At 46.8% G+C, this 26,588-nt stretch overlaps 1 protein-coding gene across 2 annotated transcripts in view; it reads right to left on the reverse strand.

Annotated features, from left to right (window-relative positions):
- The window catches only part of PLXNA4 (plexin A4), a 634,448-nt gene that overhangs the window by 552,543 nt on the left and 55,317 nt on the right, over positions 1–26,588 (reverse strand). For both annotated transcript variants that reach the window (XM_048836698.2, XM_075124565.1), the window contains exon 3: positions 14,081–14,263. In XM_048836698.2, the coding sequence (XP_048692655.1) occupies positions 14,081–14,263 (183 nt within the window). The remainder of the gene's footprint in view (positions 1–14,080; positions 14,264–26,588) is intronic.

A 26,588-nucleotide genomic window follows, 5' to 3' on the forward strand; every position in this document is an offset into this window, starting at 1 on the left:
CCAATTTGCACCACAGTCTGTGTCCATATCTTATGAAGACCATCAAGTTCAGAACATTACAAGCTATCCCAAAAGACCTTACTCAACATATTGTTTACACATAGGAACACTGTATACAACCAGTTGGTTCAGTTTGTTACTCTTTGGGGTTCAGACCCCCTGTTGTCCCCTGGACGGGGTCTCAAACCTGATTGTCACAATTACCATAACACATAAGATCAATACTTGACCCTCAGTGGAACGTGGCCTCAGTTTTGTAACTGAGCGATAGCATCTGCAGTCACATGGCGTCCCTTAACACCACAACAGGGCACTAGTTCAGCACCAATTCAGAGGGCAGAGCACCAGCTACTAAACCAACATCACTTCCTCCAGCACCTCCATTTCTCTTCAAGGTTTCCCATCCAAATACCAAGCCTGCCTAACCCTGCTTCACTTAGGAAATCAGATCACTCCACAACACAAGGTAGCATGGCTAACACAGCGTGGCGTCAGGGTACACACAGAGACATACATAGTAGCGACTGAGGCATGTGCTTTATTAATGATCACCCAGAAGTGATATCATCCGGGTGTGGTGAAGTCTACAGGAATACTTAGTTCGTCAACTCTTTGGGGGCAGACCATCTTTTCCTTCTGTGTTTGACCCCACTGTGCAGGGCACGGTACCTGTTCATGACTCGGGCTCCTAATACACAAAATGATGATGACTGATGTTTAAAAATCCTTAAAGTGCCATTTAGTGCAACAACGTCCTGCCACAACAGGACACAATACCCAAGCAGGACTACAATGGGGGCACTGCATTGATTAATAATCCTATTCCATCCTTGAAACTTTACACCTGCACCCTCAACAGGCAATCATAGGGTTGGGAATTTCAGCAAGCAGCAGAGAGCTGCTGTGCTTGCTTATGGTTTAATTTAAAGGGGGTTTCTGGGCCTGGGCCAAGTTCTTAAACCCAAATTTATCCTAGCTTAAAAAAAAATTGCTAGACCCTTGAGGCAGACCCTCTGGATCCTGAATGACACACATCCCCACCCAAAGTTATCACTACTAAAAGATTTCATAGAAGCCCATTTTTGTGGGGTTCATTAAAAAAAACTAATGTTTTGCGCTCCCCCTAGCGGTTCTAAACAACTATGCCAATTCCTGCAGAGCACAGGGCACACCAAACATGAAGCCAATGCAAAAAAAAAGACGCAGCATTACAAGCCGGAGTTGTTATTAAACACAAAACAAAATAAACCTACTGCATCCATTCTAATTAGAATCAAAACCCACCAGGGGGCAGAGGCTGGGCCGGGGGAGGAGAACGCCAGAGGAAAGAGATCAAATTGGTGAGGAACAAAAAGATGTTTTATCTCTGCCTGCCGCGTGGGTTTCGCGACCAATGCCAAGCTGGAAACAATATTGTTGGGTTTTTTTCCCCTAAACGTATGTGACAGCGTCCCTTTCAATAGAAGACATTAATGGTCTGTATGAGGACTTGCACAAATCAAGCGAGAGAAAAACCTATGCTCGATAGCAGAGTTTGCAAGCTGCAGGGCAGGCTGTCCTAAGGGTAGAAATGTAGTCAGTGACAGAAACAGCCCTAAAAAGGGTAAGTGGTCATAGGATTGCACTGACTCCAAATCATAAGCAGCATCAGGGAATTGGGCGCGGGGATGGGAGGGGGGAAGATTCTTCAAATTAGTTCATGCTGAAAGTCACTCGTTCTAACAAGGCGAGAGGTTTCTTTTTGCCTTTTAATTAAAAGTTATCTTATAAATCAAACCCCTCATTCCTGCACTTCAGGTGTCGGCTGAGAGAAACTCCTTTTCAATAGCCTAGGGTCCACTTGTACAACCTGCTGTCTCCGCTCAAACCCAGGTAACACGTCCAATTACATGAGCTGTGTTTCCTCTGGTTTTTACGAACAGATCTCGACTCTCTTTTTAAAAAAACCACCTTCCGTACATACATTAGTAGCTCTGCTCTTACAGACATTTGCATTTACCTAATGCTCTCTGACTAATCCACCAGCATGCTTCTGGATGCGTCTCCCCCCCATTAGAGCATCACACTCACACTCCTCTGGGTACCTTCACGCCCTCTGTATAATTCAAAAGGGGCTGTGATGTTAATAGTACATACTCCCTTTGTAATGTGCATTAGGGAGGGTTCCAGCTGAGAAAACACCTCCTACAATCTTCTGGACGAGCCAAGCAGGGGACATATAGGGACCATTCTTTTTAAATCCAGGGGGCTGGGTTTGACTGGCACAGCAAGTCCACCCTAGGGTTGCCACCTCTCCCCATGTTTCCAGGATCCTCCCAGTAATGACGGGTGATCCTACTTCTGGCACGCATGGGTTGTGGGATGGTAAATAGCCCTGAAAGAATTTTGACGACCCACAAAACGTGTCAACTTTTTACCACTTGCCATTTCATATCAGAAATGTTATGCTGAAAGGTGCTAATGGCCAGCAGCAAGTGAGTCTTAGATCCAAAAACAAACCTAGGCCTCGTTAAAGCCAACAGGTGTGTCCTGTACCCTCCTTTAGGCTCAGCGGAAGCAGCAGTCAAGCCCCTTTTTCTAGTAAAAACAGCTGCAGACGAGGGGAGGGGAATGGGAAGCACTCCAGGTACTAGGCTGCGTGGCAGGTCAGAGTGAAGCTGTGTGAACTGAGGGGTTTCCCAGGTTGCAAATGCAGGGGAGAGGCTGTGTGGGTTGGGGGCAGAAACCCCAGAGAAAGAGTTATGAGTATCATCACCCTGAGAGAACCAGAAACACAGCTTCTGGAGCACAAACCTCACCGGAGTGGCAAACAGGGGATTTTGGAGTAAAGAAATGGTCAGCTGCTGTTATTTGTTCCTTCAGGGTGTTCAGGGAAACAGGACTTTACCTACTTCAACAAAAAGAAAAAACAAAACAAAACACCAAGAATATACCTGACTCAGATCTCTGATTTCTCATCCGAACTGAAACAACCCTGCAGGGCCCCAGACTTTGGTTAACTGCTTGGGCCAAAGGAAGTCCTGCTTTGAGCAGAGGGTTGGACTAGATGACCTCCTGAGGTCCCGTCCAACCCTGATATTCTGTGATTCTAAGAGCAATAACATGCACTCCTATGGGGCTCGCCATCCAAGGATCTCAGACATCCATGGCTTAAGGCTCACCCCAGCCCTGGGAGTAGGGAAATATTACCCTCCATGTTTTGTCAAGGAGGAAATTGAAGCACAGCAAAGGGAAGTATCTTGCCCAAGATCACAGATCTGTGTTACAGCCTACAAACCTCCAGCAGGGGAAAGGGGGATTGACTCCACATCCAATGAGAGAAGCAAAGACCTGCTGGGTTTTGCCAAGCAAGAACTCACCACTTATTCAATGCTTGTTGTTAATGATGCTCAAAAAGCAATGATCCAAGGCAGTGGTTCCCAAACTGGAGTTCGTGAACCCCTGGGGGTTCGTGAAATGTTACAGGGGCGTCTCGGGGGAAAAATTCCCTAATGGTGGACAGAGCTGTCCCTAGGGACCCCAGGCAGCATGGGGCCAGCAACCCGCAGCCCCTAGACTTCCAAGGGCTAAGCAGATCAAAGCAAGCATTTCTATCACACTGAGGAGATTTAAACTTCAAGACACCTTATAAGAAATGGAAAGGGAGGGGGATGTTTTTTGCTGTTTTTAAAATTAAATAGGCAGCTAATGTTGTTTTTAAAATTATTATGACGAACAAGTTTTAACTTTTGTTGTACCGTGGGTTGTTTGCCTGGACTGCTCAAGACCTGAATGCTGGTGCAGGAGGAACTCTCTGAGTTGGCTTCTTAAATCCCTTCCTGCTGTTTCACATCTGATACTCCTTGATGACACCTAGGAACTCTGTCTTATAACAGACTTATTCAAAGTGATACAAGCTACGAAAGTGAGATCTTGGAAGAGTGTTGCTGTTTTCATAATGTAATAAAAAGACTGTAATGATAGATAATTAATGATAAATAGTGTGTAATAAGCATGTCATAAAAACAAATTTTATATTTCCAAGATCACTGCTTTTATAATTTATACTCCGGTAAAGGAGAATATCCCTGGAAATATTCATTTTTAGGAGGGGGTTTGAAAGACTTGACGTTTTCTGTGAAAGGGGTTCACAGGTTGTTAAAGTTTGGGAACTACTGATTCAAGGCCAACATATTCAAACACAGGGCACCCAAAACAGAACACATTGGCCTACGGTTAATAGCCTCACAGTGTCCCTTTCAGCAACGTCTACGTGCATCACTACCCTCTGCTGAATGGAATCAGAACTATTCAACTCTGTGTCTTAGGCCCTATACTGTTAAAAGCTATTGGAGAGTCTCCTGTAGTTCAAGTGGCAGGTGCTGGGGCATTTGGAGAGGAATTGATTCTACGTAGAACATTCCCCAAAGGTTTTCACAAGGCATCAACAGCTCATTTAAAGGAAGAATATTACAGAGTGAAGGGGAATTGTTCATGGTTCAAACACAGCACAGCTGTGTCTGCAGCTGGTAAACAGAGGAGGTCACAATATTTTGAATTTTTGATGACATTGACAATTTTGGGGAAAAACAAGAAAAAAAAATCTTTCCCCCCATGAATTACACCCCTCCCTACCCCGCCCATCAGCTCTCCTGTTCTGTGGCCAGGTATTTAGATCACAAAACCACCACCATGAATGTCACTGAATGGGATACCCTCTTGCTGAGAGTCTCAGCAAAGAAGTCAGAGAGGGATGAATGAGTTATGGAAACAAGCTACCTTCTGACAACACACATAAATACCCCAGAGGTGACTCCTCCAATGGAGGCATGAGGCAGACAAGGGGGTGGTGGGGGAACTTTTTATTGCTTCTCCCTCCCCCCAGGGAAGAGAACTTATGCAGCCAGATCCCGCTCTCAGACAAGTTTTGTTCACTTGGATGGAGGGAGTGACTCCAGATTTACACCGGTGTCATTTCAGTTCTTGAATCAGGCCCTTGGTCACCAAGGCTGTCAGTCTGAACACCACCAATCAGCTCACTCCCACCTCTAAGACTAGGCTGCCACGCTTTGACAACCACATTCAACTACAGCCTGGGCCAGAGATCAGCAACCAGATCAAAGAGAGGAAAAACACAAGGCAGGAGTGGCAGTGACATAGGAAACAGCTACCCCAGGCAAATGAGGGTGGTGGGGGGAATAATGTGGCTCATGGTGAAAGAGAGATGGATGTGCAGTGCCTTATCAGGGACTGGCTGTTATTCCAACTAGCTTCCTGATAACGTAAGAAGCTTAATCAAATATGCAAATGACAGCCTATCTGGAGACAGGGGGAAATCGAAAAATAAACCCAGAGATCGTGCATTAAACTAGCCCATGAAATAAGGAGGGGAGAAAAGAGGTTCCTTCTTTTGATAAAATTCTTTCAAAAGATTAAATTAAAGCAAAATTAATTAGGAGAATCGCACTTAACCCAACTCCCCGTAAGAGGGGTCAGCAGGCAAGAGGTAATCAAGTGAAAGACAGACCGCAAGAGGCACTAAAAGAGCTAGCCAGCCAAGGAGAAAAAATAAAAAGACTTCACCATTTTTGGCTGGGCTGTCTAGCGGGGTGCTAGATGGAGAGTTGACAAGCTATAGAGCCCCACTTTGACATCACTGGGAAGCTGGAGGGGCAGATGAAGAAATAAGCTGATTACTTAATATCCATCAAGTAACAAATGAGAAGGATTGTTGGGTCGGGGGAGACAGCAATGCAGAGACCATTGGTGCCTCAGTTCTTCTTTGGTCCCACTGCACCATGGTATCCTGTGATGTAACCGTGGGAGGGTAGTGCATGGTTATCTACAGTAGGAGGTTCACACACCACAAGGAGCAGCCTGTCCAGCCCAACAGCTGGCATACCCCATGGCGCCTACAGCATAGCGCGTCCTGCAGCACATAGAACCTCACCTGCCCAAAGAACCCTGAAGCATCATAGAATCATAGAATATCAGGGTTGGAAGGGACCCCAGAAGGTCATCTAGTCCAACCCCCTGCTCGAAGCAGGACCAATTCCCAGTTAAATCATCCCAGCCAGGGCTTTGTCAAGCCTGACCTTAAAAACCTCTAAGGAAGGAGATTCTACCACCTCCCTAGGTAACGCATTCCAGTGTTTCACCACCCTCTTAGTGAAAAAGTTTTTCCTAATATCCAATCTAAACCTCCCCCACTGCAACTTGAGACCATTACTCCTCGTTCTGTCATCTGCTACCATTGAGAACAGTCTAGAGCCATCCTCTTTGGAACCCCCTTTCAGGTAGTTGAAAGCAGCTATCAAATCCCCCCTCATTCTTCTCTTCTGCAGGCTAAACAATCCCAGCTCCCTCAGCCTCTCCTCATAAGTCATGTGTTCCAGACCCCTAATCATTTTTGTTGCCCTTTGCTGGACTCTCTCCAATTTATCCACATCCTTCTTGTAGTGTGGGGCCCAAAACTGGACACAGTACTCCAGATGAGGCCTCACCAATTTCGAATAGAGGGGAACGATCACGTCCCTCGATCTGCTCGCTATGCCCCTACTTATACATCCCAAAATGCCATTGGCCTTCTTGGCTGCCTAGCCATTCGGTCCCTAGTCTGTAGCTGTGCATTGGGTTCTTCCGTCCTAAGTGCAGGACCCTGCACTTATCCTTATTGAACCTCATCAGATTTCTTTTGGCCCAATCCTCCAATTTGTCTAGGTCCTTCTGTATCCTATCCCTCCCCTCCAGCGTATCTACCACTCCTCCCAGTTTAGTATCATCCGCAAATTTGCTGAGAGTGCAATCCACACCATCCTCCAGATCATTTATGAAGATATTGAACAAAACCGGCCCCAGGACCGACCCTTGGGGCACTCCACTTGATACCGGCTGCCAACTAGACATGGAGCCATTGATAACTACCCGTTGAGCCCGACAATCTAGCCAGCTTTCTACCCACCTTGTAGTGCATTCTTCCAGCCCATACTTCCTTAACTTGCTGACAAGAATACTGTGGGAGACCGTGTCAAAAGCTTTGCTAAAGTCAAGAAACAATACATCCACTGCTTTCCCTTCATCCACAGAACCAGTAATCTCATCATAAAAGGCGATTAGATTAGTCAGGCATGACCTTCCCTTGGTGAATCCATGCTGGCTGTTCCTGATCACTTTCCTCTCATGCAAGTGCTTCAGGATTGATTCTTTGAGGACCTGCTCCATGATTTTTCCAGGGACTGAGGTGAGGCTGACTGGCCTGTAGTTCGCAGGATCCTCCTCCTTCCCTTTTTTAAAGATTGGCACTACATTAGCCTTTTTCCAGTCATCCGGGACTTCCCCCGTTCGCCACGAGTTTTCAAAGATAATGGCCAATGGCTCTGCAATCACAGCCGCCAATTCCTTCAGCACTCTCGGATGCAACTCGTCCGGCCCCATGGACTTGTGCACATCCAGCTTTTCTAAATAGTCCCTAACCACCTCTATCTCCACAGAGGGCTGGCCATCTCTTCCCCATTTTGCGATGCCCAGCGCAGCAGTCTGGGAGCTGACCTTGTTAGTGAAAACAGAGGCAAAAAAAAGCATTGAGTACATTAGCTTTTTCCACATCCTCTGTCACTAGGTTGCCTCCCTCATTCAGTAAGGGGCCCACACTTTCCTTGGCTTTCTTCTTGTTGCCAACATACCTGAAGAAACCCTTCTTGTTACTCTTGACATCTCTGGCTAGCTGCAGCTCTAGGTGCGAATCATGAATCATCGCTGCAAATCATGGCATCCTTCAGTGCGTGGCCCACAGAGGTCTGTAGGGTGCAGCACCCCCCGTGGCCAGCAAGACAGCCCACCGCAGTGCATGGCTAACTGTCCTCTCCAACCTAAGACGAGCCCTCATGGCATAGCATTTCAGCTGCCTCCAAAGCAGCACAGAGCATCCTACATGGCATGGCATCCTGCCCCACCTTACCAGGAAGAGCCTGCCCCATGAGTTAGCCTTGTGACAACTTTGGCTGCTTTGGAGTTAAGTCAGTTGAGTTCAGACTGCAGTTTCCCATGGGAAAGCCCTTGGTGCGGTATCACATGGCCCCTGCTTCTCTCACAGCCAGCGGTCCCTTTGATTCTGATGTTTCTGTTGGGCTGGTGTTAAATTTTAAGTAAAAAGGCATGGGGTAGCACTGCCAATACAAATCACTTGGGGGCAGCAGCAACCAATTGCCCCTAGACTTTGAAGTACAGATTGGATCTGGGGGGTGATTATATTTTCATTTGCAAGTCTCATTGCATGGCTCCGAGACCTCATCTCCCATGACACGCCAAGGCGCTTCTGAATCAGAGCCTCAGGAGGAAAAAAACAGCAGCACGCAACGCACACAAGAGACAGAAAACAAGTCAAGAAAGTGCTCAGTAAATACAACCTCTCAGCACCTTGATGGCTGGATGGTTTAATAGCCAGGGGGTCTTCAAGGGAGCCAGATGATGCTCTTTGCCAGAACAAGCAAATAGCTTCTTTCAAATCCGGTTCTTGCTGGGAACTGTAAATTCTTTGCAATGGATGGAAAGGAGTTTTTCTGCTGTACTAGGCACCAAAAGGAACCTTGAGAGCTTTGCAGTATGTTGCACGAACAGGATCTAGTTGGAAGGGCCAGGGTTCTAAGCAGCGCAGTGATGTAAATGATCGTGTTGTGTTACACGCTGGGTGGGAGTGGTAACTTGCACTGACGGCACTCAGCAGATGTCCAAAACAAGTGTCAGGTCTAGTTTGGTGCCAAGGACCAGCTCCAGCCCCTTGATTTGTAGATTTGATTCTGAAATGGCAAGGAACTGATTCCACAACAATTTCTGCAGCCATGGAATTGCAGGATACATAGGGCACCGACCATGGGGGAAACCCTCATCCCATGCAACCCCACCTCCACCTCAGAGGAGATTACGGATAGTAAAAAAAAAAATGGGCCCGTTCTCAGGTGCTGAAACGGAAAGAGGAAGTGGAACTGGATGCCACAGGAGTTTGGTAATGGGACACACAAGCCTTTCTATCTATTTAGGCCCTTATATTGCACCCATCACCCTGGTATCCAAGTGCCTCTCACCTTTAGATCATGCTGGAGTACATCTCATGATGTAGCAACCAAATGTCATTACCATCTGTGGCTTTTAAGTGGCTTACATGGACCAAATTAGTGGGTCTCACTCCAGTTCCCAGTAAGCAGTTGTCCATGTAAACCCCACCACTGCACTCGTGCTCTTTTGTTGTGTCAAGGACTGGATGGGCCACAGAGACTGAATCACTCTTCTGAAGCATACGGGCAATGGAGATGGAACTACATTAATCTAGAGAACCATAAACCCTTCCAGGGTCACAGATCTTTCATAATATGGCTCTACATGTCTGGAGGATGAAGAGAACTTTCAGAGATATCAATAAATAGAACAGAGAGGGATGTATCTTCCAGCTCCAGCACCAGAAGGTAGAATAATTCGCAGACTCCAGCTGATATCAGAAGCTGGGAGGAGATGACCTCTCAGCAGATGTGGGAGACTTTACACTGTTATTGTGCATTGTAGTCAAGTCCAGTCACCAAATATTTAAAAAAATAACTTTCACAAATCATACTCCCTCAAAGCAGAAGGAAGGAGAAAAGTTGGTTTCTCTGCTGACACCTTGCATGGAGCCATCAGCAACCGAGTGTCCTCCAAGGAACATCAAAACCAGCTCATCATCAGCTGCATATTCAGAAACCTAATCGCATGGATAAATAGTAAAGGATCATTGTGTTTACCTGCAATTAATGGGAACTCACCATCTCCACATGACAAACCTAGGGTTCCTTTATTTGCTCAGTTTCTTTGGACACTGATGGAATAAGGGGTGAAAAGAAAAAAAAAATTCCTCCTCCTTACACAAGTGCTTTAGTATTCTGCAGCCGTGCTGCCCAGTTACACAAACTCACACACAGCCACCACTACCACGCTCGCTCCTCTTCTGTTTTCCCATCTCTGAGAGTTATTTATCCTGGTAAAATGTTGTTGAATAAATCAATCTATTCCTCCCCCTGCACAACTATGGCGCCTGGTTACAGCACAGCCCAGTTGAGAGAGTTGGGTGGAAATCACTCCCCACAGGGTTGAGCTGCTACGGCCTTCTCCCTAGGCCAAACCTCAACCCCCCCGCCCCCCCCCCCCCACACACACACACACATAGAACCTCAACTTTGCTTTGCATGGTCATCTGCCCTTCCCTAACACAAGGGCTGGTTGATATGCAGCATGGACACAGCTTCCTTGCAGTCTATAGATTGATCTATCCACAATTCTAGGGTCCCCACAGAGTTTTAGTGATCACAGGTGATCAAGACTTTGGTTTTATCTCTCTTCCAAAGACATATAATTTATGTAAGGAATTTATAAGGCCACCATTACCATATATCTAAGCACTTCACAATCTTTAATGTACTAATCCTTACAGCACTCCTCTGTGCAAGGTAAGTATTATCCCCATTTTACAGATGGGAAACTGAAGCCCAGAGAGGCTAAGTGATTTCCCCAAGGCCACACACAGTCTGTGGCAGAGCAGGGAATTGAATCTGGGTTTCCCAAGTCTCTAACCACTGAGCCAACCCTCCTCTCAGCTCATAAATGACACCAACCTTCACCAAACATTTCAATTAATATTTCCAGTTTCTAATACGTGCTTGTGCCGTGGGGAATTTTCCCTCTAGACCACTTTGCTTTTTGTCCTTTTTTCTCTTCATTCTGTTTCATTCACTCTTTTTCCACTCCACTTCTAGCTTGGTTTTTCCCTTTTTTTTCCTCCTTCATTGTTGTCTTGGTTACATGGCCAGACTCTCAATACACAGCTAGTTTTCATTCAAATGATGTGTTCTTGTAAAGCACAATATTTTACTTCAGTTGTATGTCACTGGAAAATTCCTTTGATGGAATGTATAACAAATGTATAATATTTGTACATCAACCAACTAATATTGCTTTATGACTGAGTAGTTTGCAGGGCTTCCACAAATTGCACATCTTGAGAACCTGAGATACAATATGTATCGTTTATATAAAAATAAACACACACACACACAAAAACAGTACATTCTTAACTGCAGAGAAACAGGGTTCTCCAAAACGGTCTGCTACTTACTTGCAGCAAACCTTTCAGTATCAAGAAGTAAATAGATTCTGTACCTTTAAGGCAAACAAGTGCATAATAACTCCATCCCTTGTGCAATATTGCTTACACAATCTGGCTGACCCAGAAATGGATCACCAGGTGTTACCCTGCAGGTAACATTACACCAGCTGTCTGGAGGGGGAGGGGGAGGAGGAGCAGTGAAATACCATCGTCGCTAGGACCCATTCGGAGACAGGCACTGGGAAACCCTTGGCCTTGGTCCATAGGGGACCATAAGTTCATCTGAGCCTACACAGGTTATTTCAGAGACTGATTTGCCCATAGGAGGTATTTCTCTAACCCCAAATCAAACACTATGCTGATTGGATGGGTTAGCAGCGGCAGCATCAATGGGGAGAGCTGGAACCGAGAGCATGGCCACTCCTCTTCTCCTGCTATGGAACAAGACCTCCAACGTGACGAGACCAAACCAAATGTGAAGCCCCAAAAAGCTCAAGATGGCTTGGCAGATGCCAGTTTGTCCCAGGAGAAAAACCAAGGCTCTTGAGCAGAACTAGTGGCAAGGACATGCGCCTGCAATGCGAGGGAGCAATGTCTGAGCATCAGACCGGCCCTTTAAATTTCCCAGGATGTGTGGGATTTGGAAGGGGAGGGAGGCTGGTGTTCTAAGCTCAGAGCCGTTGCTCACAGGCCATCCTTCTAGGCTGAACGGGAGTCACAGAAGCAGCATTGCTGGGAGTCAGATCCTGTTCTCCTAGCAAGAGGGATGATGGAATGAGAGAGATTTCTGCAGGGAATGGATACCCCAGATTTGCTGGGCCAAAACAAATACAAAGACAGAAGCATTTCCTGGGCTAATGCAGCTTTCCACACGCTGCATAGGGAAAGCTGCCTCTCAAAAAGACACTTCGTTGGCTGACTGCTGATCCCAGCCCCTGTGCTCCTGCACTGCTCTCACGTCCATTCCCTGTTAGCTACAGTCTGCAGAACATTATTCACATTTAGTAAACATGGAACAAAAGGCAGCTCTCAAAGTTTCCTGTCAGCAGCTCAGCTTCCCTCCTCTGATTCTTTACCCTAAAAGGATGCCCCTGGTCTCCACCACACACTGTAAAAATAAAAGCCTTCCCAGCCCGTATGCCCGGGTTTTCTATGCTCCCAACAGAAAGAGATCAGTTCCTAGATTCTGTAAAATGACCTGCAAAGGAGGGGGAAAAGGTGAGAGCTTGTGCCTTATTTTGCATCTTATGATACATAAAGAAGGTATGAAAGTGTTGGGGGTGCAGTCTAATTTTTTTTTAAACATTTTTAATTCAGATCTCATCTCCCCTATTTTTTCCTAGCAGACACTATAAGCTGTTGGAGAATTAGCTGGGTTACAATGACATCACGGATAACAGGGAAGTGAAAAGTAATTAAATGGTGGAGGGGAAAATGATTTTTACTCAAATGGTTTACAAACGACTTAGCTTGTTTTGGTTGAGCCCATTTCACACATGTCTGAACACACAGCGGCAAGAAGAAAAATACTCTTATTCGACAGCCCTACCCCCTTTAATTAAGGACTGAAACAGTTCCCAATGAACATATCTTGGTCCTCCAGGGCAGACCTCCACATGAACAGGGAAGGCAGGACCAGACTTGACATGCCTGATATTTCTAAGATAAAAAGCAAGCAAAAGATACCTGTGAGCAAGTGACTTCCCTCACCCCGCTCCATACACAGTCCACACAAGTTATAACAGGTCACCAGTTAACCCCCCCACCACACACACACACACACACACACACAAACACCCCGCCTCCCCACCACACACACACACACACACGCACACACTCTCTCTCTCTCTCTCGGGGTTTACTTTTATTCACAAGGGGAATTCAAAATGACACACAAAATCCAGCCCAAGTCTTCTTCCCAAGATTGGCAGCTTCCAAGGCTCCTCCATGAGGACTGCTCAGTACACATCCTAGTTCTCCACTCTAGAGAGCCACTCCCACACCTCATTATTCTGATGTGGTAACGATACACATCACTTTGCAGCAGGAACATCCTCTGGCTCCATTATTCAGACAAACACTGCCAGCCTGTTGCTGCATCATATAGGGCTCTAAAGGGGGCACAGAGCCCATTTTTAGCATTGGAAGGTTACCTTTAATGGCTCTTAGTAGCTTAAGAATAAAACACCTGCCAAAACCACTGGTAAAAGTCTTTCCGTCTTGGCTTTAGCTTCAGAAGACAAACACAAGTGCCCCAGACAATAAATGACAGCAGCTGTTACAATCAAAGCTACAGCTAAGCCATGGACATATACAGTTCATTTGGAGGGTGTCTAGTAACTTTGAGAGGGACTTAAGCCCAGATTCCATAAAGAGAGTATTTATTTATATGGAGTCAACCATGGTTACCCAGTAAACACAATGCTTATTACCTTTCAAACACAGCTCTTCTTTCATAGAAATCCCTCTCCCTTTGCATAAACACACACTCAGCCTTACCCAGATAAAGCATCCACTAACTTCTGTGCTAGGTTTGTGGTAAAAGCATGTCTGGTCACATCGCTCTGAAGGAACATCTCCAAAGCATGAGTCATATTTCTTAATAACCCATAGCACCAGTAAGTTCTTCCTCCACAGCACCCACAGACACCCTGTGATCAGCCATTTAATTAGACAGTCTCAGCTGAGAAAGTTTGTACTTGGATCTACGCTATACCAAAGTCTGAAGGTGGCTAGACCCATGGCCACCATCTTCTGGAAGGTGCAACATTAGGAGAAGACTTGTCCCCTCAGTCACGTCAGCCTAATCCCTCAGAGCTAAAGTGCAATCTTGCACCAACCGATACAATTCAACTCACATAACAGGTAACCATGCACCAGGCCTATAAAACGCTTCCCACTCATCTCGACGCAGCCAGTCTCCATAGCAACTAGCAGCACTGACTTAGGAAGGCCACGCTGGGCCAGGCCTACCTTTTTCATCTTGCCACTCTTGGTGCCCACGAATGCCAGTGAGTGGTTCTTGTACACATAGGCGATCACAGATGTCATCCTGTCCCCATCCTCGGTGAAGATGGGGAGTCCTCGCACCATCTCCGATACTCCCAGAGGGGCATTCATATCCAGGCCACAGAAATTGTCATCAATTGTTAACAGCTGTGAACAGAAGGGGGCGGGGGGGAGAGAGAGCATAAGGCCACGGAACCCAGTTTAAATAATACAGGAGTACCTAAGGGGCCCCAGCCAAGATCAGGGCCCCATACCAGATGCTGTACACACACACACACATTCACACACACACTCTAAAGAGAGAGTCCCTGGCCCATAGATCTTACAATCTAAAGAGACAAGACGGACAAATAGCTAGGGATGCTGCAATGGGGGGCGGGGAGGCCCTGGCCCTCCCTCTTTTGAAAATGGACAACCTGGTCTGTTAACTTTTCGCTACAGACCCCACCCCTGGCCAGGCCGGCAGGTGGAGCCCAGCCAAGGAGCCCGGCAGCTTTGGGGAGCCATGGACCATCCAACTGCCTGGGGTGGGGGAGCCCCAAGAGCAGCTCCAGCCTTTGTCCCCACCCCCCAGGCTCCCCACCTAGGGCAGGTGGAGATACCTCGGCTCCCCACAGCTGCCTGCACAGCTCTTACCATGGCTGGGCTATGGCTCTGAGTTAGGGCCACCCGGGGGGGGGGCCGGCGGCGGCGGCAAGTGGGGCAATTTGCCCCAGGCCCCAGCTCCCGGAGGGGCCCCCATAAGAGTTTTCGGGGGCACGTCCTTCAGTGCTGCCGAACACACCCAGAGTGAAGGACCCGCCGCTCCACCGCCGCTTGTTCCGCTCCATGTCTTCAGTGAAGTGCCCCGAAGATCTGGAGCGGAAGGACCCCCCGCCGCCGAAGACCGCAGGCCCCCTGAATCCTCTGGGCAGCCCTGCTCTGAGGTTCCACCCCCAACCGGAGCCAGGTCGGGATAAGAGCCACAAGGACAGCTGTGGAGAACCTCAGACCCTCCACCTGGCCTGGGCGGGGGCCCCAGGAGTGGGGACCCCAGGGGCGGGGACACAGGCTGCTCTTGGACCCCTCCCCTACTCTGAGCAGGTAGAGGGTCATGGCTACACAGCCCAGCTTTAGCTTCCGGCTTGCCAAGGGGTGGGGGGCCCTTCCCCCTCCCCCACTTTTGGGAAGGTAAATAGCCCACTCTTACACAGCAAGTCAGTGGTAGGGTCATGCATAAAACCCAGGCCCTCCTGAATCCTAGTCCAGTCCCCTACCCACTGGACCACATCACCTCATCCTTTTGCCTATTAGTTTATCATTCATGGCCTAACAACCAAGCCCATGGTCTGTTAAGAATCTCAGCTTAAACATTCCCAGTTTGTGTCAGAAATGCACATAAATCACAAGGGACTCATTTCCCAGACCTGAAGAAGGGCTCTGTGTGGCTCGGAAGCCTGTCTCTCTCACCAACATAAGCTGTTCCACTAAAAGATATTACCTCACCCACCTTGTCTCTCTAAGGGAATCAGAGTCAGGACTCCTGGGTTCTATTCCTGCTCCCCCAAATCACACAATGTGACCTTGGTCAAGTCAGCTAACCTCTCTGGGTCTCAGTTTCCCCTCTGTAAAATGGAGGTCACTAACACCTACCTGCCTCAGAGGGGGATTTTGAGGAGGATTAACTCATTAAATGTCTGTAAAGGACTTTGGGTCCATGGAGGACAAGTTCTGTAACTGGAGCTCTGTAGTGGCTCTCTCTTTCTTTCCAAGTGCTGAAGACATCTGTAAAGCCCTAACAACCTGAAAAACTGCCCCTTCCCACTTATACACCTTCACAGCCACTATGATCTTCTGGGCTGCTACTGTCTCTTTCTGGACCTGAACGCCTCAGGATTGGCAGCAGAGGACTTCATATTTGGAACTCGGTCCACGAGAGCCCAAAGTGGACAGCCATCAGAACGTGGTGGAAGCTGTGAATGCATTTGGTTTAGCATATGGTTAGGCTTCTTTGATGGTGCTTCCTAGAACATCAATAGGCAATGTATACGCTGCAGCAGATGGCATTGGCAGAGGCATCTCTTCTACCCTAGCTCTAGGCAACGCGGTTTGGTGAGGAGGGCATTGGACTGGATGTTAGGAGACCCTACCCTGTTAACAGAGGTCCTCTCCTTTAGCTCTATGTGCTTTTGCAGTTCTATCAGTGCTGGTGTTGCAACATTCCAGTTGATCACGGAGCACTAGGTGGTGACAAGGAAGCAGCCCTAGATGGCCAGAGTGTGGTGTATAATAGCACATTTGCCAAGGCAATCGGTTCTATGGACCTGATCCATCAAAGCACTTAAGCATGTGCTTAAATGCTTTGCTGGATTGAGGCCTATAAGTGTTAATTAAATAAGTGTGCAGAATGTCTATCTAATTTTCTTAGATCAATAATAAATGATTATGAGCATTACTGTTATATTTGCTTTATATTTGCTCATATCTTCCTTGACACATGGCTAGAAATTACTGCTCTTGCTTGAGTTCCCTAGCAATAAAAGCCTGAAGTTGATCAGGTTTGTCCTCACCTGGCAATTACAGGGAATAATTGCAGATGGTTTTATTGAACAGGAGAGTAATGTGTCTTTAAAATAGTTAGAAACATACAAAGCCCCCCCCCCCCAAAGCATTTAAAGAGATATTAGAAAAGAACAGCAAGACCTGAGCTCTAGCCTATTAGAATCATTAATCTCTGGGAACTGCACCTTCGGAGTTAAAACATCAACTCAGAGAGCAACCCTGGATCAAATCTTAGGACTCCATGAGTCACATCTTGGGTGCTACTAGTTTACAAGCTGGTAGAATCTGGTCTTTGGAGTTTGGCCATATATCCTTTATACTAAGCATAAAAGGTATATGGCCAAACTCCAAAGACCAGATTCATCCTTTGTGTAACCTAATTGTACACAGTGATTACCCTGTAGAACTCAATGAAGCTAGATACCATTGGGACCAAGACCCTAGTAGTATTTGAACAAAGTTTGAATATTTATATGGACAGGGCCGGCCCACAACATTTTGGCACCTGAGGCGGGGAGCTCAAATGACGCCACCATGTCCCTTTGCTAGGGCCAAAACTTTGAAAGGTCTCAATTCTGCCTTCTTCCTATTCTACTCCTTTCATGGTACTGCTTTGCTACCTACCCCAATAGAGGAGAACTAACAACTTAAAATGCCCTGTTCAAAAATGTTAAGTAACACTTAACTTTCAAATGCCTGAACAGCAAATGTAACTTTTCTTGTCTGCAGAGCAAACACTGGCATTTTTATCTGTTTGTGTTAGGATATAGATATTCAGGCCTGTCTGTAAAGGCCTATACTCTAAGGATTTAGGTGTATTCTTATCACTTGGCTAGTGATAGAGGTATAAAAGAAAGAATCAAAATCACTGTCTGCTGGTGTAAGGGCCTTCTCTTACTTAGGCTAAGGCCTTTGGCTAAGCAGCAGAGGCAGCCTTAAGCTGGGAAGCAAAGAGTCACATCCTCACATTCCAAACTAGTCACACTGAAATAAGGTGCTATTCGGCTGTTAGGAATACAATCCTGTCCTGATAGTTCCTATCACCTCCAGAGAAAGGGAAGTGCCTAGAAAATGTAAAAGGAAACTTAGTTTGATAGCATCCTGTCTGGCAAGAACTCACTTATCAATAGCTGGGATGTGAAATCCTCACTTCTGTATTGTCTTGTCATTATAGTTCCCACTTTGCTGTTGTTTGTCTGTATAATCTCTGTCTGGTTCTGTGATTGTTCCTGTCTGCTGTATAATTAATTTTGCTGGGTGTAAACTAATTAAGGTGGTGGGATATAATTGGTTACATAATCATGTTACAATATGTTAGGATTGGTTAGTTAAATTTCAGGAAAATGATTGGTTAAGGTATAGCTAAGCAGAACTCAAGTTTTACTATATAATCTGTAGTCAATGAGGAAGTGACTGGGTGTGGGTGGGGGTGGGCATGTGGGTGTGTGAGATGGGAACAGGGAATGGGGGTAAGAAAATTGGAATCATGTTTTGCTAAAGGGGGAAATGGGAATGGGAGTAAGGAAGTTGGAATCATGTTTGGCTAAGGGTAGGAATGGGAACAGGGACACAGGTGTAAGGCTCTGTGGTGTCAGAGCTGGGAAGGAGGATACTAAGGAAGGAAACTGGAATCATGCTTGCTGGAAGTTCACCCCAATAAACATCGAATTGTTTGCACCTTTGGACTTCGGGTATTGTTGCTCTCTGTTCATGTGAGAAGGACCAGGGAAGTAAGTGGGTGAAGGAATAAGCCCTCTAACAGTTTGAATAATCAAAGTGGTGCTTTCCGGGCCTTCTTGGTTGCAAAGATTTGAATTGCTTCCTGAAGGTCCACAATCTGGGCCTGCTCTTGCTCTACTGAGATGGTTGCAAGGCTGACCAGCCTCTCCTGTGTCATTGTGGAGCGTAGATGTGTTTTTATTAAATTCAGCTTGGAGAAGCTGCGTTCTCCACTGGCAACTGTTACAGGAAGTGTTAGAAGTATGCGCAGAGCAACAAAAGCATTTGGAAAGAGGGTGGTCATCTTATTTGTGCACATATTTTCCACAACAGCCTTTGGAGTTGATCCTGCTGAAATGTATCTTGAAAGGGCTTTCACTTCATCACCTAAATCACTCGCATCAATATCGCGCATGTCATCACGTGTCAACACTGTCTCTAGTGCCCGGCATTGCTGGTGTAGTGCTTCTTCAGGTACAGTGAGGAGTTTTGGAATATCATACAACATCCCAAATATACTGCTGTGTTCCTTGAGCTCCATGAAATGTTCTTCAACTGACTGTATTGCACAATCTAGCACCTGGTTAAAGAATTCAATTTTGAATTGTTGTTTGGGGTCTCTTATGGGATTGTGCCTCGTAATCAAAATGTCTTCTTCTTCGGTGACTCTTGTATTCACAAATAGGTGGGAAAATAGCTTCAGTGTGAAGTTCCTCTGCCAATTTCTGTGCACTCTTCAGAACATTTTGAAATCCCTCAACTGACCGGTAAGTCTGTAGGTATGACTTTGCTTTGTCCAGTTGTTCCATTGCTCCAGATATATCAAGGTCAACACCTTGGAGCCTCTTGCTTACAACATTTATTTCAAACAGTATGTCATGCCACAACACTAAGCCACACAGAAATTTGAAGTTATGTATGTTTCTGGTGATTCCATTTCCCTCTGCCACTGTTCTCCCACAAACAGTTGCTGTCATAGCATTATCCTCCATAATGGCAACTATGGCATCATCTATCTTCCCCATTTGATGTTTGATAGGCTTTATCGCCTCCACTCGACTTTCCCATCGTGTGGTACTCAGTGGTTTCAGTGTCAGAGAGTTGATGCAGAGAAAAATACATAGATGCTTTGAATTACATTAAAAAATTCAGCAGCCTCACTAGAAGCTGATGCTGCATCACTGACCACCAAGTTCAATGAATGAGAACTGCATGGGACAAAAAAAAGCTCGACGGTTTAACTCTCGGATCTGTGTCTGCACTCCTCTGTTCTTTCCTCTCATGTTGGCACCATTATCGTAGCCCTGACCTCTCATGTCAGCTATCGCAATTCCTGTATCTTCCAGCTTTTTAAGAAGCACGTTTGTCATACCAGCCCCTGTAGTATCATCAATGTCAATAAATTCTAGAAAATGCTCTCATTTCAGGGACATTTTCACTAGGTTCTGTTGTTGTTACAAAACTCACCATTAAAGTCGTTTCTTCCATATGGCTGATGTCAGGTGTGCAGTCCAGAATAACAGAGTAATATCTTGCTGACTTCAGATCTGCCACAATCTTCTGTTTGACTTTTGTTGCCAGTAACTGTATGATCTTATTTTGAATTGTTTTTCCAAGGTAGTGGTGTGTGTACATTTCTTGGGTGATGACTCTTCTTAGATGCTCCTGGAGTACAGCATCAAACTCAGCCATCAGCTCCACAATTTTAAGGAAGTTTCCATTGTTTGGAACATACAGCTGATCTGAAGTTCCACGCAGTGCTAGGTTTTGGGTAGCAAGCAGTCTCACAATGGCAATGAGCCTTTTCAGAACATTTTGTCAGTAAAGAAACTCTGATGCAATCTTCTCTTGATGCTGATCATCTATGGTGGCCTTTAACCTTAGTGGCATCTCAAGCTCTTTCCACCTATGGAATGCCCTCTGGTGATTTGCTGCCTTCTCCTAGCATGCCAGATTTCTGGCCAGATTTTTCCAGTCCTTTCTTCCTGTAGAACCTAATGTGGCTGGAACATTAGACTGGAAGAGTTTGCAACAAAAACAGTATGCACCATTCTGGGGTTTTGAGTACATAAGCCATGGCCTCTCCACTTTGTCACCATTGGGGATTTCACACCAGTAAAGTGCTGGATGGAAACTTCTATTTTCATTGTCTTTGGGGAACATGAAGTTTTTCACTTGCTGTGGCCCACGCAGTACAAGGAAGTCCCTCAGGCCACTGCTCAAGTGGGTCCACAGTCCTGGATCATCTAGACTTAAGGAACTAAACTCAGCAGCAGCTGTTTCTTGCGCCTCCACCACACTCTTCTCTGATCTACACTTTTCTTCAGGAATGTGCACGGTTACATCCATTTGAGAAGGAGATATGGATGCTGCAGTAGCTGCCAGGTCACCTGCCCTCTGACAAACTGGAAGATCAGGCATCTCCTCACCACTCACATCCTCACTGGGGCCGGAAGGCTCACCGTGAACATTTGTGTCTATGTATCTCAGGAGAGCTCCTTCCTGCTTAGATAGAAAAGCTTCCTTTGCTTGCTTTCTTTTTCTGAATGCTGCCCCCGAAGGGTGTTTTCTTCTTTCACTCATGACTGCTGTTCTGTGCCAGCAATAGTGGCTCTCAACACCCAATTGAAGGGAACAAATAAGCAGGCTGGTAGCAGGGCCTGGGTGAGGGAAGATATCAGCATCTTAAGGGCCTAACTGGCTCCTACTATGTCAGTTGACTGCCTGTTCTCCGCAAGTGGGTTCAGGGAAGCAGCAGGAAACAGGAAGCTCCCTGAGAAGCTGGTGTTAATCAGTCCAGGCTCCTGGGGGTGCTAGAGAGGTCCATAAGAGGCTCCTCCTCCTCTATCTCCCTGCAGCTCCTGCTGCTTTCTGTTATTCCCTCTCACCTTTTCTCCTGCCTGCCTGTTATGTCTCTTGTGCCCTCCTTCCTCCAGCACAGCACTCCACTGTCTCTGCATGTCTAGAGCAGAGAGAATACATACATAGAGCAGACACAATTTTCTACACTCTGGGTCTTAGTGGCGCCCCCCCCCCCCCCCCACACACACACCTAGTCTGGCACCTGAGGCGGCCGCCTCAGTTCACCTCATGGTAAGGCCAGCCCTGTATATGGATGGAAACATCAACAGTTCCATTAGATAGGATAAAAAATATAAATGGGATATAAATAATCATGCTTCAGGGCATCAGCCAATTACTAACTGCACGGGGTCAGGAAGAAACAAACTATGAGTTTATTATTCAATAGCGGTCTGCTTCTGGGTTTCTCTCTGAAGCATTTGGTATTGGCCATTGTCAGAGACAGGACAGCAAGCTACATGGACTGTTGGTCTGAGGTAGAATGGCAGTTGTGATGTTCTATGATGGGTAAATTGCAACAAAATTCACTTGCAATCAGGCCCAGTGCGACCAGAACCCTTAGCGAACCTTGCAGTTAACGTGATTTGTGTTTCACATCCGTAACAAAACCAGGCCCACATTTAGCCTGACCCACTTGTCAGACAGACAGAGAAGGAAATGAAGAAGTCCCATCCTATTGGTGTGAAAAAAAAATCCCCTTTTCCTTCTCATGACTTTGAAGAAAGAAGGGGGAACCTATTTCGCCACTAAAAAGATGCATTTCATTAATGGGAACCAAGACACTTCACTCTGGATCCAGGGTATGAAACCCCACCCAAAACACCAGGGCTGGTGCGGGCAAGCACTGAGAGGCGAAGACAGGTCGGTACGTGATCCTTAGACATGAGGTCAAGGCATCCCTGGTATAACTATCTACCCGCGTACTCCATTCACCTCACTGCAGCAAACACTGACCGGTCTGGCTGAAAGAGCTTAAGGGCAGAAGGGCCCATTGTGATCATCTCTTCTGCCCTCTTGCATGATGCAGGCTGTAAAATCTCACCCAGTGATTCCTGCACTGAGCACAAGAACTGCTGGCTGAGCGAGAGTACACCTCCAGATAAATGGAGACTTAAACTCTGATCACCATGACTTATTTCCTTCTGGTTGAGACTGGACCTGGCTCCAAATGAACTTGCATTTTGCATTGAAATCAGATCGATTTCACAATTTTGTCCATTTGAGATGCAAAACAAAAGGTGAAACCCTGTTGATTTCATCCAAGCTTTTACAAGAAACACAGCCTTGTGCTCATGGGTACTTTTCAAGAGTGAAATGCCTGCTATCCTCCTCAGAAGAGACAGCTGCAGGGTCAGGGTCCCCCACAACGTTCTCTAACCCTGCCAGACCATGTCTAGTTCAGTCTCCATGGATCATTCAATCACTTTCTCTGACACAAATGCCAATAAGGCAACAATAGGGATACCTTTCGCGATGCAGGCAACTGTCCTCTAGGTCTGAAAGTGAACTGAGGCTAGCAAGTGAGACAAACCACACAGTAATGATTTTCAGCTAATATGATTCTTTCTCCAAGATCGACTGCAGAGATACAAAAAAGCCCCCTATCTATATGACCACCCAGCCCCTTGCAGTTGTTGCTCTCAGCTATAGTGTTTATATCTTATATACTGCTAAGACAGCAATATATCCGTCTCCTTTAGTCAGGAGAAACATTAAAGTAAGTTCAGATTTATGATGGGGAGGTCAGGAGCTGTGAGTACAGGTTTATTTTCAATTCCAGACACTCCTAAAGGCAATATAGAGAAGCCGGGCTAAATTCTCCAGAGCCTTCTCAGCTAGACAATTTTGTATTAACTACTTTTAAGAATGAAAACTGCAGCTAGTGCATTAATGCACCAGGAATGCCAGATGTTCCAGGATGGCTGTTGCCTGAATTAGAACATCTGAAAGATGCAAAAGGACAGACCAAGGGAACGTGAATAGGATCAGTGTTTTGCCTCCCTCTTACTCACTGTGTCAGTTCAAATCCAGCCTAGAAAATCATATTATGAGCTGCAGACAGTTGTGTGACTGAGATACAGGACTGGACACTAGGAAATTGGGGTTCAATTCCTGACTCTGACACAAATTGTGTGACCTGTGGCAAGTCACTTCATCTCTTTCGGCCTCAGTTTCCCACCTGCAAAATGGGGATAATAATAGAACCTTCCCTCTCCGGTGTATTGTGAGGACAGATTAATTTGTAAGGTGCTGTTAGAGCGATGGTCCCCAAACTTTTGAGGGCCACACACCCCACTTCCCCCTGTTCACGCCCCCCCAGCCCTCCCTGGAGCCAGGGCCAGGAGCAGGGCCATGGCTCGGGTTGGGTGAACTGGGACACAGACAGGGATAAGGGGGCTGGGCCACAGCTGGGGGTGGCTGGGCCTGGGGCCGGAGCTGCGGCCAGGGAACAAGGCTGAGGGCGGGTGGCAGGAGCATAGCCGCAGCCGGGCCATGATGGGGGCTGGCAGCCAGGCCCGTGGCTGGGTGCAGTTCCAACCTCAGCCCCGCCTCCAGTTTAGGCCCCAGTCTGGGAATGCAGCCACCGCCAGGGGCTGAGGCTGGGGATGAGGCCGGGAACAGAGACGTGGCCAGGGGCTGAGGCTGGGGACGGAGCTGCAGCCAGGCCATGGCGGGGGCTGGCAGCTGGGCCCCCAGCCAGGTGTGGAGCCACGCTGAGGCTGGGGACAGGGTCAGGTGCAGGTTCGAGAGCGGGGCTGCAGCTGTAGGTGGGGCCGGAGCAGAGCTAGAGGTGTGGCGGGACTGGGTGGTGCTCCCTCCCCAACCCCCATGGGGGCTGGCTCAGCCTCCTGCACCCCCCTAGGGACCGCTTATACCCAAGGTGCTCTCTAGATCTGAAACACTGTCACATGAAATAGCTGGCAGTTCCCCATTCAATTAACAAGGGGGCAAGATTGTTCTCTAAGCCCTAGCAGCTCCCTCTCCAGTTCAGGGCTGAGGGACATTGGCAGGACCATTGGGGAAACTCTCACTGCCTCTGTTTTCATCGTCCCCATTCTGTGGATGGATAAACAGATGACTGCAGCGTCCAGAGCTGCTGCCAATGGGACACCCTGGCCGAGCAGTACATTTGCTTAGGAAAATCAGGTGGATGTGAGAAGAATGGTTTGATTTAGTGACGGATTCTGGCAGGACCATGATATTCCCTAGATTAAATCCATTAAAAACAGCTCCAAGCTCTACTGGAAAGAATGACTTTGCTGAGCCGACTGTGGCTTGTGCCCATCTCTGCTCTCGCTAGGGATTGTCAGGGCCTCTAAGAACTTGAATCTCAGCGGACGGATTACAGTTCTGACGCACCTCTTTCCACAACCTCATCTGATCCCACAAGCAGAAGAGAGCAACTTGGCCAAGCTGGTGGATTTAAGTGCCAGATATCAGGGAGCCGGCCTGAACAGGGGCTACAGTAAACCTCAATTGTCCTTTAAACATCTGCTTTAGTTCTGTGTCTCTAAACAGCCCCAGATAAAGAACACTGCCTAATCCATATTTTGGGGGAAATCCTATGGATGGGATTAGCTATCCCCAGTTCCTCCTCGCTTTCGTTTTGGCAGCGTCTCTCTCACTAATCAAAAAACAGAGCAGCAGAAGGGCCTTTTCCCAGGGATCTCAACAGTCTGCAAAACTATCCCAGAGATTCATTGGGGATAAGGCTGTCCGCAATGGCCAGGTCTTGCTTTTGATTTACAGCTAATAGTTAGAAGTCCTCTCTTTATACAGTGGCAGGTACTTGGCTACTCACGCCAGTTATCACAGGCTTGGCTACTGCAGACTGCAGTATGCATACACACACTTAGGCTGCTCATGCTTCCAGCAAAGCCGACCCAGACAGCCAATAGGAATACAGATTCAGCATCAGAAGGCATTTGGGTCTTTGCAAGGAGATAACAAGCATCTCTTCCATCAGCTGATTTCAAGATCTTTCCAACAGGAAAGTATCAAAAAGGCTAATTTGGAGAGATATTTAAACAAACAGGACAGAAGCTCTCGGGAAATCTTTATCTTGTGTTTGCAGGGATATGGACTGCAGGGTCTAGTAGGTCTGTTCCATCTTTCGGCTAGAAAGATGGAAAAGATAGGCCACTAGCCGAAGAAAGCATAGACCACCAACCAACCATTCTCTTCAGCAGTTAACATGCAGCCAAATGACACCCAAATCCATCAGCACCCTTCAACAAAGGAACTCTGTGATACAATGGAAGTGGGACTGGAAGCCAGCATTTGGCTTTACATTATAATTACAAACTGCATTTCACTCGTGCAACCACAGCCAGGCTTACTGTGCAATTACATGTCACTACATACAAATGACAGTGCAGTTACAGTTACTTTACCAATTACTGAGCAATTGCACCCACTATGCTAAGAGGTTTTCACTTGTAATTCAGGAAGCAAAGAAGAGGAGGGGGAGGGAAAATTACTCTAATTGACTTGGGTTTGAGCAAACGTTAGGTTTTTAGGCCTGTAGTTTAAGCGTAAATTCAAGGATTGGTGGCAAACTTGCAGAGCTCTGTAGAATCCTAAGGCAGCACATACCTGCATTTATGTTACCGCTGTGCTCCCAGCACATGGCTTGTGCAAGTCTATCCTACGTACCTCACGTTGTAAAAACTGCAATTTCCTGAAGAGGCATCTGCATTTCTTATGGAGTCCAGCAGGTTTCATTCAATCTTCAGGCCTTCTGCTAATAGAGCTGGGCTGATTACTTGTTGCAAATAATCATTTGAGAGTCGCTCACAAACCCATCCTGATTTACTGACTAATCAATGTTCGTGATGTATCTGAGGGGGCATTTGGATTAACAATTTTCAGCCTATGGAGTGTTTGCAAACTCTCCACTCTTTCTCATATATGCTGTGTGATTGGTCACGAATCCCATGGTAATGGTTCCACTCCAGAAATGAACTGGGAGCCAGCACTGCAAAGCTCACAGTGAAGCAAGCAGCTGTGTTCAGCACCAGCTGAAGCCTCTGAATGGCTTTCTAGGGCAGCACATTGCAATCATCCAGTCTGGAGGCCACAAAAACCAGGATAACAGGTGCTTTCCACAGCAAGAGAGGGGCATGGTCACCTTCCAGCTAAACAGAGAGAACAGGGTACTTCCAGCCACCATTAAAAGTCAAGGAGTTGTTGAAGAACCAGAGAGATGTAACCCATAAGTATGTACCACCCAGAGATGGCTCACCTATGCCCTGCCCCCGAGATGCTTCCCCTACCAATCAGCATCACCAGCGAGATTCAGTCAACTCATTCTCAGCCATGCCCGTAGTTTGGCCAGATGCTGGGAAAG

This window comes from Caretta caretta, chromosome 1 (genome assembly GCF_965140235.1).
Source record: "Caretta caretta isolate rCarCar2 chromosome 1, rCarCar1.hap1, whole genome shotgun sequence".
Taxonomy (NCBI): domain Eukaryota; kingdom Metazoa; phylum Chordata; order Testudines; family Cheloniidae; genus Caretta; species Caretta caretta.